This window comes from Cibotium barometz, chromosome 10, assembly GCF_041138505.1.
Source record: "Cibotium barometz isolate CiBa-2024 chromosome 10, ASM4113850v1, whole genome shotgun sequence".
NCBI classification, from domain to species: domain Eukaryota; kingdom Viridiplantae; phylum Streptophyta; class Polypodiopsida; order Cyatheales; family Cibotiaceae; genus Cibotium; species Cibotium barometz.
This window is the reverse complement of record NC_141055.1, coordinates 14,002,474-14,016,637: the sequence shown is the minus strand read 5'-3', so window position 1 is coordinate 14,016,637 and position 14,164 is coordinate 14,002,474. Positions and strand designations below refer to the sequence as shown.

At 45.0% G+C, this 14,164-nt stretch overlaps 1 protein-coding gene across 1 annotated transcript in view; it reads right to left on the bottom strand.

Moving 5' to 3' along the window:
- Positions 1-515: 515 nt before the first annotated feature.
- LOC147634580 (biotin carboxylase 1, chloroplastic-like) overlaps positions 516-14,164 on the bottom strand; it is a 30,567-nt gene continuing 16,918 nt past the window's right edge. Inside the window, exons 2-17 of the mRNA XM_086803688.1 lie at positions 10,349-10,399; positions 9,762-10,159; positions 9,494-9,635; positions 9,289-9,387; positions 9,139-9,195; positions 8,860-8,931; positions 8,685-8,774; positions 4,417-4,476; positions 4,092-4,277; positions 3,679-3,771; positions 1,877-1,958; positions 1,682-1,788; positions 1,380-1,455; positions 1,219-1,265; positions 1,070-1,132; positions 516-969 (exon numbers count right to left, since the gene is read on the bottom strand). Of these exons, the coding sequence (XP_086659814.1) occupies positions 874-969; positions 1,070-1,132; positions 1,219-1,265; positions 1,380-1,455; positions 1,682-1,788; positions 1,877-1,958; positions 3,679-3,771; positions 4,092-4,277; positions 4,417-4,476; positions 8,685-8,774; positions 8,860-8,931; positions 9,139-9,195; positions 9,289-9,387; positions 9,494-9,635; positions 9,762-10,159; positions 10,349-10,387 (1,707 nt within the window). The 5' untranslated portion in view covers positions 10,388-10,399 and the 3' untranslated portion in view covers positions 516-873. The remainder of the gene's footprint in view (positions 970-1,069; positions 1,133-1,218; positions 1,266-1,379; positions 1,456-1,681; positions 1,789-1,876; positions 1,959-3,678; positions 3,772-4,091; positions 4,278-4,416; positions 4,477-8,684; positions 8,775-8,859; positions 8,932-9,138; positions 9,196-9,288; positions 9,388-9,493; positions 9,636-9,761; positions 10,160-10,348; positions 10,400-14,164) is intronic.

The window sequence follows — 14,164 nt, the reverse complement described above, 5'->3', positions numbered from 1 at the left end:
TTGCACCAGCAGCAGGTCAGAGTGAGGAGAGAAGCCATGTCTCCAACTATCAAAGTAAACATGGGAACCCCACCTCTAACCGAGATCAACGAGATTGCCTTTCCTGCGAGGGAGGCCGAGTCGAACTCAATCCAATGTACCTATCGTGGCCAAGGAACTGGATGTTAACGATGCACCCCTCCTCACTAACAAGGACGGCCTGCAGGTCTCGAATCTGGCCACAGGCAGGTCTGCTGCCAACAAGCTTGCAGACCAAGGTCGTGGCCCCCAAGGAGACTGAAGTGACTGCCAAGGAATCATCTGCGGGGGGAGGGCGAGAGTCACAATAAGCTACCTCTTGAAAAGCATGCGTGACACCAGTGGGGGGCAGAAAGGCACACCAACAGAAAGACAAATAAAGTCAGGAGGGTGAGAATGGGAAGCGCGGGAAGTTGAGGGGAAGGAAGATAATGCACATGCAGGGGAGGAAGGCACGAAGGGGCACCGCATACACACAGGTTGCATCAACCCCAAAATAAATAAAAGAAATCATTCTCGTGTAAACCAATGTTTCAAGATATGGGCAATAACCCCAAAACAAATAAAGGAAATCGTCTTCTGTAAGCCAATGCTTCAAGCAATAAGCAAAACATAAAATTGGCCGCGTGGCTGTACAAACCCACACTTGAGATTGATGTATTTAAATAAATCTTGAGACCTAGAAATTCCCACTCCTGTTAAACTTTTGTAGTGTTGGAACTTGGGGCTCTCTACCTACAGACTTTAGTTCATGATAGAGGCCCTACATAAGACCATCACTCAAAAGCACTTCCCTGGAGAGACTCTATGAAAGTTATGACCTAAGAAACTTTTGAAAAAATGATGACAAACAGGTCAGCAAGTAGCAGGCTTCAAAACTCCTTGGGCCTCAAAACTTCTTGAACTCAAGCCTTTGCCTTGGCCATCTCTTTCACTGTAAAGGGCAGTCGGCTGCAAAGAGGAAACTCAGCTTTAATACATCTCAAACAAACACATGAAAATCACCTATGGAGTCCTAAAGCGATCAGAATGAAAAGCAATATCTACTTACCTTGACTAACTCTTTTTCGTGCTTCGGAATAAATGCTGTGTCGACCTTTCCGTCCTTAAAATCCTGTGGACACACAACTAGAAAATCAAGAACTCTATAAAGTAACCAATACTTCAAGTACTCTTCCATCCAAATCCACCACATTTTACCTCGACTTCTAATATAAGTTTGTGATAGTCAATTGTTGTCGGTATCCCTGCAACACAAAGCAAACATGACATATCAGTATACACAAAATTACCATCAAAAAACTGTAGCTCTTGCATAACCCAAATAATCTCCAAGTTGCTTGAAAGGATTGACTCCTTACCTGTAATAATGGTGTCATTCAACGCTCGCTTCATGCGAGCGATTGCTCGCTCTCTACTCGGAGCCCATACAATGAGCTGCAAAAAACTAGAAATCAATACTTACAAGAACTAATCTGTGTGTGCCGCACACCGGCAAGCATGGGCATTCGCCTTGTGTACCTAAATTTTTAGCTATAGATTTAGTTGTTTACTTAATCAAAGTGATCATTCGACCTTCACCTCCTATTTGCGTGGACAATGTGACAAAATATAAAAGCAGTAGAATAAAGAATAAAGAATTGTGCAGGCTTGCTGCGCTTGCCTTTCCCAAAAGAGAATCATAGCTTGGCGGAACCACATAATCGGAGTATATATGACTGTCCATCCTTACAAAAGGCCCTCCAGGCGGCAAGTAGCCAGTTATCCGACCTGACAAATAAGCAACACAAAGATGTTATTATAAGGATTGCTACAAAAACTTAGATAAGTATGATGTGTCAGCTTATAGAAAGAGTACCTGGTCCTGGCCTAAACCCTTGAAATGCATCCTCTGCATTTATGCGGCATTCAATGGAATGCCCTATCAAGACTATGTCTTCCTGGTTTTAGAAAAGGCAACAAATGTCAATAACATCAACTCAAAACAGGTAGATAGTCGGGACACTCATGCATCATCAATGTGCTCAAAAATGACACATGTACTGGATAGACCTTTTCCTTGATAATTAACAGCTGTATGCCAGAGAAAGGGTGAAGTGGGTAACAAATATGGGGTCTGCCCACCATCTGCGTGACCCATCCTGGCCACTCATGGGCCTTGGACAGGCAAATTGGCAATATTGCCAGTCCAAGTCCCCACTCGTATGACGAGTGGAGAGTTATGGTTACACATATAGCCTCTACCACAGCAGGAATGATCCTGGCTGCCTATGGGCCTTGGACCAGCAAGATCCAATCCATACAATGGATGGGAAATTACAAGTAAATAGCATGAGACTCTTATGAAAAAGCAAATGTCCCTCCACATAAAGGGAGGGAACTAAACAGACATGCGTATTTTAGAGCCATGATGTATGGGAACCTACAATCTTTCTTTATGGAAATCAGTTGTATTAAAAAACTTGGGTGTGAATGGTGAGAACATTGTAAGAACCAGATCCCCAAAGGTTACAAACTTCACTGGCACTAGGAAATACACAGTTAGTTACTACCCGGGTTAAGAGAGTCATTTCCTAAGTATTGGACAACTAAGGACAGCTGAGAAATAAGCAAGAGGGAATCTCACAATGCAGGAAACCTAGGTAAGAGTTTAATACCAGTTGCCACAATCACACCGAGTTCCAAGCAGCTTTGAAAACGGAACTATATATAGTAAAGTAGGCTTAAGAGAGAACGGTGATTCAGAAGAGGCAGTGTCACCACAGTGCAACCACCTGTTACCCTCCAGTGCACTTATGGGGAAGAGAAAGATCAGCAACCTAAGAACATGAAATGCCATGGACACTGCAAGCTGCTACCTTTGAAACGAGGCAGCATACATGCTTGGCCACTATGCCACCTTTCAAAAGTTACCATGGTACAACCAGATTTGTAGTCCCCAACAGAACTCTAGATGTCATCCACCTCCTTGACCTTCATAAATGCATCCCTATCTAAGCTACTCATCTACACCTTTTGACCACTTTCTAGATTCTTCTTTCACCTACTCCCTTCCCCTCAAATCACAAATGCCAAATACACAGCATATTGATGTGCTCCTTTCACTAACCAAACATGCAAACCTGATATTTCAACAATGTCAAGAGGCTCACGGACAGCTACCATGGCTGCCTACAAGAGGCAGTCCCCCTCTTCACGCGCAATCCCCCAGAGGGCTTTCTTCAAACAAATGTACAAAGCCTGGCAGGGCTGACATGCATAGCAATTCAAAAGAAGCTCATTGACAGTTCCTTTTTGAGCACCCACCTTGGAAAGGCCAGGCAAAAAGACCCTGATCTTCACTGTGAGGTTGACAGCCTTGTTGGAATCAAGTGGTGTCAGCCCACCTCGTGTGAAGCAAGCAACATCTTGTCCACTCCAAAAGTGTCGTGAGTTTACTTCTCCACACAAGACACCCATGGTGTCCACCAGCCACTTGTGAAATATTTTAGCTTGTGTAAAGACTGTAAGCATTTTTAAGGGCCGACATAACTGTTGTGCACTAAAATGCACCCATCTATAGAAATTTAAATAGAGTCCCAAGAAATTTTTTGTGAGCTCAACTAATGCATAAAATGCTGAAGAGAAAATAAAGAAGGTTGCAATAGAGTTCTCACTGACTTGAATGTATCGGAGCTTCTCACCCAAAGCCACACGAATCTGCTCTTCAATAAGGTCAGTCGAGGATATCATCTCTGTGACCGGATGCTCTACCTGCATTCACGTTTGCACCCAATAGAATTAGTTTTTCCTTCATGACTGGAGATTTCATGGGATATCGAGTGCATGAATGGCAGCTTCTTGCAAGAACTACAAACTAGAAAGACCGGTGGATATAGAACCATCCCTGCTCATGAAGGACAGGCGGCAAGTTGGATGGGCAAGATTGCCTGTCCATCCTCAATGGGGAGCCATAGGGGGCCCCACTGATTGGCAGAGATTTCTATATCCAGCCTAAGATGTGGACAGAGAATCTTGAGTTTTTTGTTGATAGTGCTACCAATAAAGCTCATTTTCTTTTGACTCAGACATACCTGAATTCGGGTGTTCATCTCCATAAAATAGAATGAACCATCTTCAGAAAGAAGAAATTCAACTGTCCCCACCCCGACATAACCTATTGATGCTGCAGCTGCCACTGCTGCATCTCCCATTGCCTTGCGCAGCTCAGATGTCAAAGCCGGGGATGGAGCTTCCTCCAGAAGCTTTTGATTCCTTCTCTACATTTTGTTGGGAAGGTTTAGTACACATTTCAGAAGCAAAGCCGCACTCACTACCAAACAAAAAGAAACATAACAAGGTACTTGATCAGTTTTATGAACAGAGATACAAAGACACAAAGACGTGCAAGGAAAGAACCTGAATACTGCAATCACGCTCTCCAAGGTGAATACAGTTTCCGAATTTATCTGCAAGGACCTGCAAATGTCACTGTTATAAATTAGGCTACAAAAATACTCAAAACATGCAAGGACATGCTTAATTCTGAATTATTGCAATCTCAATCTTAATCTCTCTCTCTCTCTCTCTCTCTCTCTCTCTCTCTCTCTCTCTCTCTGCATTCCGTGGACGTTAATATGACTTTCTTTCTTTCTCTCTCTGACATGTCACACAGACAGCAGATCTATATGTTTTATAGACTCCAAGAAGACTTTTGACTCAGTCCCGATATCACCGCTTTTGGTCCCTTTGCAGGAGCTTCAGTTCCCACCAGATATTATGAGGGGTGTGATGGTGTTATATGAATCAGTGACCAGCAGGGTTTGGGCACCAAGAGGCATTTCCTGGATTATCCATAGCACTTTTGGGATCAAACAGGCATGCCCACTATCCCCTACACTCTTTGGATTATGCATTGGATGAGATCTCTGGCTTCATTGACAGATTGGGAGGCACAGGCTCTCGGCTAGCTCAGACAGTGGTACCTATCCTCGTGTGGCAAGAGATGACATAGTCCTCATAAAATATTCAGCAGAGGGGTTGCAAAGACACCTTAATGCACTTCCCAGTTTTTGTAATGAGAGGGACCTCATAGTGCATCTCGGGAAGACCATTCTCATCAGGTGGCATCCTGACAGTCCATGTATAGAGGTGATGTGGTTGAGCTTGTCTCCTCATATGTTTACCTCGGGATCACTTTCACTGCCCGATTTTCTCCATGAGGCTGGTAGCCCATGCTTGCCTGGCAAGAGGCTATGCCACCCTAGCCTGGCTAGAGTGCTTTTAGACACATTTTCAGGAACCAAGCACCAAGAGTCGGTTGTTTGACACATTAATGAGACTGACCGTGATGTATGTTTGACACATTAATGAGATTGACCGCGATGTATGGTACCTCGTTTTGAGCACTGGACTTGGGACAGGAAGATTGGCAGAAGGTAGAGAGATTGCAGGTCACCCGTAGGATCAAGAGTAAGCCTGAGTTTGGGGCAGGCCCTTTGGTTGTTGACACCCTCTTCCAGACTATCACCTACATCTACCGTGTATACACTGGACAGAGACCATCTCCCAAGGATAGCACTTGAGTCATCCATGCCGTTGCCACAAGGACAGCACACATGCTGGTATTCTTGCATCACGAGGTGGTTTGATCCACATGGCCTCCGGGTATACACGGGGGTGCTCTTGTGGAGTGGATATTGCTGAAGCATGCAGCCATTGAGTGAATGGCTATTGTGGCAGCTACTCTTGGGCTATCTCTTGCTATTGCTGCTGGGTTGCTGGTTGTGAAGGAGGGCCTGCTGGAGCTGCTACTGGTGCTACTCATGCCCATCGAGAATTGAGTGTTGCTGTTCACGTGGGCTGGGCTCATGCCCTTCAGTCGGTGGATGAGCTCCTACAGTGTGTCTCAGATGACTCTCATGAGTGAGATGTGAATACTAGACCCAAGGACCCTATTTATAGTGGTCTAGGTAGCCAACTAGTGCCAATTGGACCAAATAAGGTACATGCCCATTGTCCATGTCCACACTAGTCAACCCACCAGCTTGCCCATGTCTCCCTAAATTGGTTCCACATACATATACAAACTTGTGTCCACATGCTTAAGAAAATGGATTGCCTCCCCCCGTTTCAGTATAGTCTAGATGCATTTTTCTTGGATCTCGCCATGCAAGTGATCAACCACATTATCCAACTCGTCACTCAACCTAGCCCCTCTACACAAATCAGACATGGCTGTCTTCAATGAAGCTCCCCACAAAGCTTCAGTTCTTCGGGATCACTTATTAAGAGTCGCGGATGATGGTTTCATTGAGAAACCGATATATCTATATAGACACATGTCCAATGCCATGAGGATTGACATCGATCAACTATGGGTACCTTCTCACTACCTTCCCAGGACCGATATAGACTGGGAGAGCAGAGAGCATACCACAAGAGGCACAGCGTTGCAGACTATGCATGATAGGGGACATTGAGACAGAGGAGTACTACTTTCTTAGATTCCGTGTACTATGAGATACGGAGGAGGCTTCACTAACTCCTCAAGAGGGGTTTGTCCTTGTAACATGTGCTTGATGTGGTGGAAGTGTTTTAATGATAAGATAATGAGGCTTTGCACTTGCTGAAAACTCAATTGCAGAGATTAGGGTTGAGAGAATGTACACATGAACACCACATTGAATGCCAATCCACCCTCTCAAGGGCCCCCACCTTATAGGTGTATTTGCTTAATTTCTTGCAAGAGAATGAAGCACAAGACTTGACTGACTTGTCCCACAGGAACTGGGCCGGCCTGTTATGCCCTGATTTGGGCCTGATCTGGGTGCCCAAAATCTGCTGTATGCTGACCACCGTGAAGATGCTGTTCTAGCCACCCTTCAACTACTGTGCATTAATGCTGAGACGAGGCTGCCCTTTGGTGTGCTAATCGTGAGCTGCCACAAGATTGCATTTGGCTGCAAATAGACACCTAACTGATGTGCGTTATTCTTCAAATGGTCGCCTTCTTCACCTTTGTGCCGCCCCTTGAATCTCCTTGCTTGAGAGTTGGAGTACTCAAGGTTGATTGGCTCTGGCATGTGAACAAGATGATAGGAGCACCTGAGATCTGCCCTTATGTTAGGCACCAATGATAGCTACCATTGGCAAGGGTCACCCCTCTAGATGACCATCAAAAGGTGTGCCTAGGGCACACTTTGTTGGTTGACTATGGCATGTGAACAAGATGATAGGAGCACCTGAGATCTGCCCTTAGTGTTAGGTACATGATGCTAACCATAGGGTTAGCCGACCTAATGTAAGGAGTCCAGGGGTTCACACACAACCATTAATGTGATTAAGCACCAAGTTATCCAAAATACAATAACAATGTCCCAAAATATCCACAAATCCATAGATGCATGTAGATCCAACGGTTTCCACACGGGTGTCTTGTAAGATGTCAAGTATGGAAGATGTACACATGGGTGTTTTGTAAACCCCTGGAAACCCATCTTCAATGCCCAACATAATAACCATGATAACATCATTCCCCAAACGCATACATGTGAAGAGAAACATTCCCATAAGCTGTCCATTGTCCCGAATCAAGTCGGAAAGCAAAAGAAGGCTTGAAAATTACCCGAAAACAACTGTTTTGAGACCGAACAACCATATTCCAAATTTTGCACCCTGGCATGCATCTGTCCATACATTCCATACATGTCCGTATTGCTGTCCGCACAGCCTATATAATATCCGTGCATGTCCGTACAACAACCGTAAATCTGATTACCAGCCCTGAAAACCCTAAAACAGCTTGCTTTTATCTTTTCCTCACGTGAAAGTGTGTCGGAATTTCCTTTATAGCTTTGGAATGTCCAAGACTAGCCCTAGATAGAGGTCTATAATGGGAATCGCGGGAGATTCCACTATCCTTTTCAGGATGGATTCGGCCCCCTCACGGGTTATGCAATATGAGGACCAGAGATGTTTGGGTCTGTACTTACTGGAGCTTTGCTACCATCAAGAGGTCATGCTGAGACAACATCAAAGGAATCAGAGCCAGCGAGATGCTGCTTAGACTTCCTTAGATTGTATCCGCCTACGCCAGAGGATATGTCATCCAGGCTCCACAAGGAAAGAGAGATCACACTAGTCACCAACTACATACCGATCGTACGACCCTTTGGCCCCCAACCCAACCGCTGAGTCACTAGAGAGAGCACCATCGCTTTTGAGAGCCAGATGCCCCTCCCCCTAGGGATCCCGACCTTCCACCCATCAGCTGCAGATGTAGGACATACTTCAACGCCATGAAAAGGTCTCACCACAGGAAGGGGACCATCACAACTATGCACTCTGTTATGGAGGATGGTGCTATTATTGTTGAGGAGGTAGACATGACTGACATCTACTGGGCTCCAACTACATTCACTGTATGCACGGGTCCACGTGGTACATGAGCCCATTTTTCTTTGCTAGATGTTTTCATTTTTTCATGTTTTGACATCCAGTTGGATCGTACGTAATCATTGTTGGTCTCATATACCCTTTGGGTCTTTTGTAGATGTTTGAAACAATCTCTCTCTCTCTCTCTCTCTCTCTCTCTCTCTCTCAGTTGAGCTCATAAACGCATGTGAATTTTTTATACAAAAGACGAATAAAGAGAAGGAAATGAAAAACAATCTGACACTACTTGCCTGGAATTCTATATGCCTAGGGTTTCTTATGTACTTCTCTAGATATACACCATCATTTCCAAAAGCAGCACCTGCCTCACTCCGTGCTTGCTGCAAACAGATGAAGCAATTTCTGAGAAACTAAGCAGCTGAAATTTGGATTTAAATTTGGAACTGGAAATGAAAATTGCCAAACCTGTAACAACTTTACAAACTCTCCAGGTTCGTTAGCAAGACGCATTCCACGGCCACCACCTCCTGCTGTTGCCTATGGGAAAAAAAGAACAGGGGGTTGGAAGTCAAAATTATGTCTGGACTGAGGGTGCTTAGTACTTACACATATATCCCAATCCCCCACCCGTCCCATCGTGGCTTGGGCAAGGAAGACTGCCCATCCAAGACTGATGGGCAGCCAAGATGGGTGCGGCCAGAATCAAAGCCTGCATTGGTTCCTTTTAATCAACAAACTAATAACCTTTATCATGACTGGAAAGCCAATTTCATGGGCAATTTGGATGGCTTCCTCTGTAGTCTGCAAGTTGACATGCAACAAATCAGAAATTTGAGGTGAAAATCATGGGCTTATTGCTTTTCCCTAATCAAACAAGGGGGTCCTTCTGCTCACCTCAATCAGTCCTTTACTACCAGGCACAGTTGGAACCCCAGCTTTTCTCATCGTCTCGCGTGCTGTTGCTTTGTCTCCCATAACTCGAATGCTGTCTGCCTAAAAATAGATAGAATGCCAATCACACTTTCTAGCTTTGAAATCTCAAATAGTAGCAGCAATAACAATCAAGGTTCTTACAATCAGTATACACAGATGAACTTACATTAGGCCCTATGAAGTTGATACCATGATCTTTGCATATGTCAACGAAAGTAGCATTTTCAGAGAGGAAACCGTAACCAGGGTGCAGCATTGTGCATCCACGAGTCACAGCGGCAGAGACAATGTTAGGAATCTTCAAATACCTAAACACTCCAGACCATACATGCTTTGGTCAGAATAAACATGAAAATAAACCTTGACTGTACACAATCTCTTATGTCTTTCATCCTAGCTTGACTTAAACAGAGATGAGAAAAGATAGAACCCACGATTGGCTGCTGGGTGCCTCCCCAACGCAAACGGCCTCATCTGCAAGTTGAACATGCAAAGCCTGACGGTCAACTGTAGAGTGCACGGCCACACATGGAATTCCCATCTCATGAGCCGTCCGTATGACACGGACTGCAATCTCGCCTCTGTTAGCTATCAAAATCTTTTGATAGTCACAAGAGGCACCCAATGCTCCACCATGCTGGCATTTCGATTGCTTCATAACGCTTGTGATGTTTACTCCTTGGCTCAGCAGATCAACAGTACCACACTGGAAACCACTACTAGCACTTCTCAGACTTCTCATGGATGTGCCAAGCCCCAGTTTGTTTGGAGGTAGACTGCATGATCGAACCTGCACACTTCCGGAGGCACCAGCAGCCACTGTGCCCGGAACCTGCCATGTGACGTGAATGCAAACCTGTTAACAGCTGGATAAACTTTGACCTGAACTGGCTAGACGGGTTCTGAATCATCTCTCACATCACTTCCAATAGCCCACATAAACAGCAGGAGGTTCTGAATCGATATTCCATCCAGAAAAGAGATCTTACTAAACAACTAAAGTTCTCAGGATTGCTCTCACCATTGCAAAGAGGGACTGAGCTGCTATTGTACTCTCCATCCTGTGTTCAACCTGTCATCAGTGCAACGAAGATAAGTCTTTTTCTCTGCAGCAGCCTTTTGAGAGAGAGAGAGAGAGAGAGAGAGAGAGAGCAGGGGGAGGGGGAGGGGGAGGGGGGAGGGTTTACTGAAGACAATCATAATCTGGTGCATATGTACATTATTTAACGCTTAGAACGAGCTTTATGCTCTCATTCTTGCATTTCAGGAATAGTAACTCTCTTCGGACAAAAACCACTCTCAAGTACTTCTGCAACACCCATAGTCTTATCACATTCTATGTGCAATATAGTCTTTCGAGCATTAGGCTTATTAAATTCTATTTTCGAGCAAGTCTCTCTCTCTCTCTCTCTCTCTCTCTCTCTCTCTCATATGCCTTCAAGGCATTCCGTGGACGTTAATATGACTTTCTTTCTTTCTTTCTCGCTCCCCGGCCTTAGCCCCACACATCCTCCCATCCGCCTACCCAGAGATCCACTTCCACCATGACCTAGATAATGTTTATCAAGGTCATCTCAAGCCCCAACACTCCACTCTTGATCTAGTATTCGAAGATCGTCCTTTATTGAAGGGTCTCCGATATGGAGAATTGAGATCCACAACTCGCTCTGCATAGCGAATAGCCAAGGCTAAGGTGGGAGGATCGTATTTTTGGACATCAGAACACAATGTGTGTCCTAATCCCGAGATGAAAGCATGATTGAGAGTAAGGTTATTAATCTCTAGAACCAATATGGAGAACTAAGAGATATAAGCAGATAAGGAAGCCTTTAAATCATCACCTTGTATTACGATCAGAGTTTGCGATGTTGACAGCTGTTGAAGATGATGAAGAAGAAACAGAATCCCAAGGCATCTTCTTGCGTCTTGATGATTGATGAGGTACCATCTGCTGCTCATTTCGCATAAGTTGTACTGTTGCAGAGAGTGTTAGAACGGAATCTCGAAACTCCGCAATTTGTAGTCGGCAATTAGGAGGAGGTGGAGATGAATCCCGTTGCATATCCTGGTCTTCGGCCATTGCAGATAACTCTGCCTAATGACGGGCTTGAGCTCTAGTAAACATTGGATTGGGAAGTTCGAAATTTAATGTGCACCTCCATCACCATCATTTATATTTGTTGTTAAAACATGTGAAAATTTGATGAATATTGTCCGGGCCAGCCAGCTGAAAATTATTTTGTGACGAGAACCGGCTAAGTGTTGATATGGCGGGCACTAAGCTTGGCTACACAATCACGAGTCCAAGGGCAGTTCCATCATCACGTACAAGCACCAAGCAGTCATGTCTTCATTAACCTTAATGTTTATAGACATTACGTATGATATGGGCCTCTGCAAAAGTCGTGTCTTTTCACAGTAGAAAGGTGAAGACTTTGCATGAAAGCTGCCGTTTCAGCCTAGAAGCGAAGTTTTGCACAAATCGATCCTTATAAAGGGTAGAGGGGAAGCCAATGAACATTCTCATAGGGTCCCATGTTGCTTGGTAACAAAAAGCCTTCCATTTCGTTTTTTTTTTTTTCAAGAAAAGCTTACTGCATATTTGGGGGAAAAGGCAAAATCAGGAAAAATTAGGCAAAGAGGTAAAAATTGGCAGGGGCGTTCTCTCTCGTTCTTCTATACAACCCTTGCGCTTCCTACAGGTTGGAGTTTCTTTGCTCTCATATCATAGTGAGGACTTCTTAGTCTATTAGTGTTTTAGGAGACATGATGTCACGACCCTGTGTTTTTCTCTGGACAGTATGTAGGTGTGCACGGGGACATGGTGGACAGTGTGAATGGCATCAGTTTGGAGTTGAAAAGGAAACCCATGTGTGGAAGGTTTTATAACCTTTGGTGGCCCAAAAAGCTAATTTGGGAGGCTATCCTACTTTTGGAAAACACGCCTCTTTCTATCTCATGCTTTTTGGTAGGCGCCTGCTGAATCTAAAGGGTGTGCTTTTTTCTGAAGGAGGGCTGGTGGGCTGAAGCGACAGTTTATGTTCTCTCTCTCTCTCTCCCTTTTGAGCTTGGCACACGGAGAGTTGGACTGCTCATACACGCCCGTTTCCTCCTTTGCACAGAGGCGGCTGCTGGACAGAGGAGCACATGTGGGATGGTTCTCCTTTGCAAGGACAGCAGGCTCTACAGGCTTTTGACGGGTTGCAAAAGGGAAGGTGTTAGGTGGCTGCTGGACTGACTGCACTGAACAGCCGCTGCAGGTAAAGGTGTCAGCACGCCATGCTCTCTCTCTCTCTCTTGGATAACAAGCGGCTGCAGGCAGCGCTGGACAGAGCAGTGCATGCTTTTCTCCACGCACGAAGGGAACTGTAGGCAGCTGCTGGACAGAACAGTATGCGCTTTTCTCCATGCGCAAGGGGGATCACAGGAGAACTGAATTTGCTCTATCTTTCTCTCTCTCTCTCGTGAAAAATGGGCAGTTCTGCAGGGAGGGCTGGTCGGGTAGAAGCAGCAGAGGTACGTGCTCTTCTCCTGGGAGGACTGGTGGGCTGGTCAAGCTGCAGATGGTTGTACGAAGGGAGGCGCAGGACTGCAGGTCCCTGTCTTTCTCTTTCTTCGCCAGCAGGTTGGGCTCAAGGATGCGCATAGCCAGGACTGCTTAGGGGCTATCTATGGGCTGTTTTGGTTGGCTGCAAGTACAGGTCACTTAATGTGTTCCTTGGCATGGGAGTGGTGCAAGCTCGCATGGCAGCATGCTCATGGAGCAGATTGTTTTCTTCCTGCTGGAAAGGAACAGAGGGACCTACAATTATGGGCATCTCTATGTTTCCAGATGTTTCATGAGGGAACAGGTAACGAGATGTATGCCATTGTTGGCACTATTGTTGAATGGTTCTGTATGGAAACAAGACAAAGTTTTCAAAGGGAAACAAGCCTAAGGGTTTCACGTGGAAACAGGTCGTAGGTTTCTCGAGGAAACATGTTTATGGGTCTCCAGGAGATAGGTCACATGTAGGCAAAAGGTACAAGAATGGACACATGTTTGCTACAGCCTTGCTACTGATTGGACAAGGGACAGGGATGATAAGATTTCGTGGTGCTCATGCTAGATCAACTATGTGGAGAAGAGAGACTCCCAAAATACAAGAAAATATCTTGCTTATTAAGTTGCTCAAATACAACTAGGCTTCTTGCTCTATGCTTCATACAAATGCCTTTGGCATGTGCCTTTAAATAGGCTTGATAGTGGCCTAGGGTTAGGTGACCTTGGGACCATTCACACCCACATACCTTCTACACCCTTGTTCACTAAGGTTCCAAGGCCTATATCTTAATACCCCCCCTCAATACCAGCCATGAAAATATGAGCTTGGAATGGGTGGTATTGGACATATGAAAAAAAATGTGCCTTTCTAACATTAGGGTTACAAGAATGTTCATGGTGGTGTGGTTATCTTGAAAAAAATTGTGCCATTGAGTGCAATCAAGGACGCTTGCTATTTTTCAAGAGGAGGGTATGTCACGACCTTGTGTTTTTCTCTGGACAATATGCAGGTGTGCACGGGGACATGGTGGACAGTGTGAATGGCATCAATTTGGAGTCGAAAAGGAAACCCATGTGTGGGCAACCCCAAGTGTGAAGAGGACAAAGAGATTTTAATTTAAAAGGTTTTATAACCTTTGGTGGCCCAAAAAACTAATTTGGGAGGCTATCCTGCTTTTGGAAAACACGCCTCTTTCTATCTCATGCTTTTTGGTAGGCACCTGCTGAATCTAAAGGGTGTGCTTTTTTCTGAAGAAGGGCTGGCAGACTGAAGCGACAGCTTATGTTCTCTCT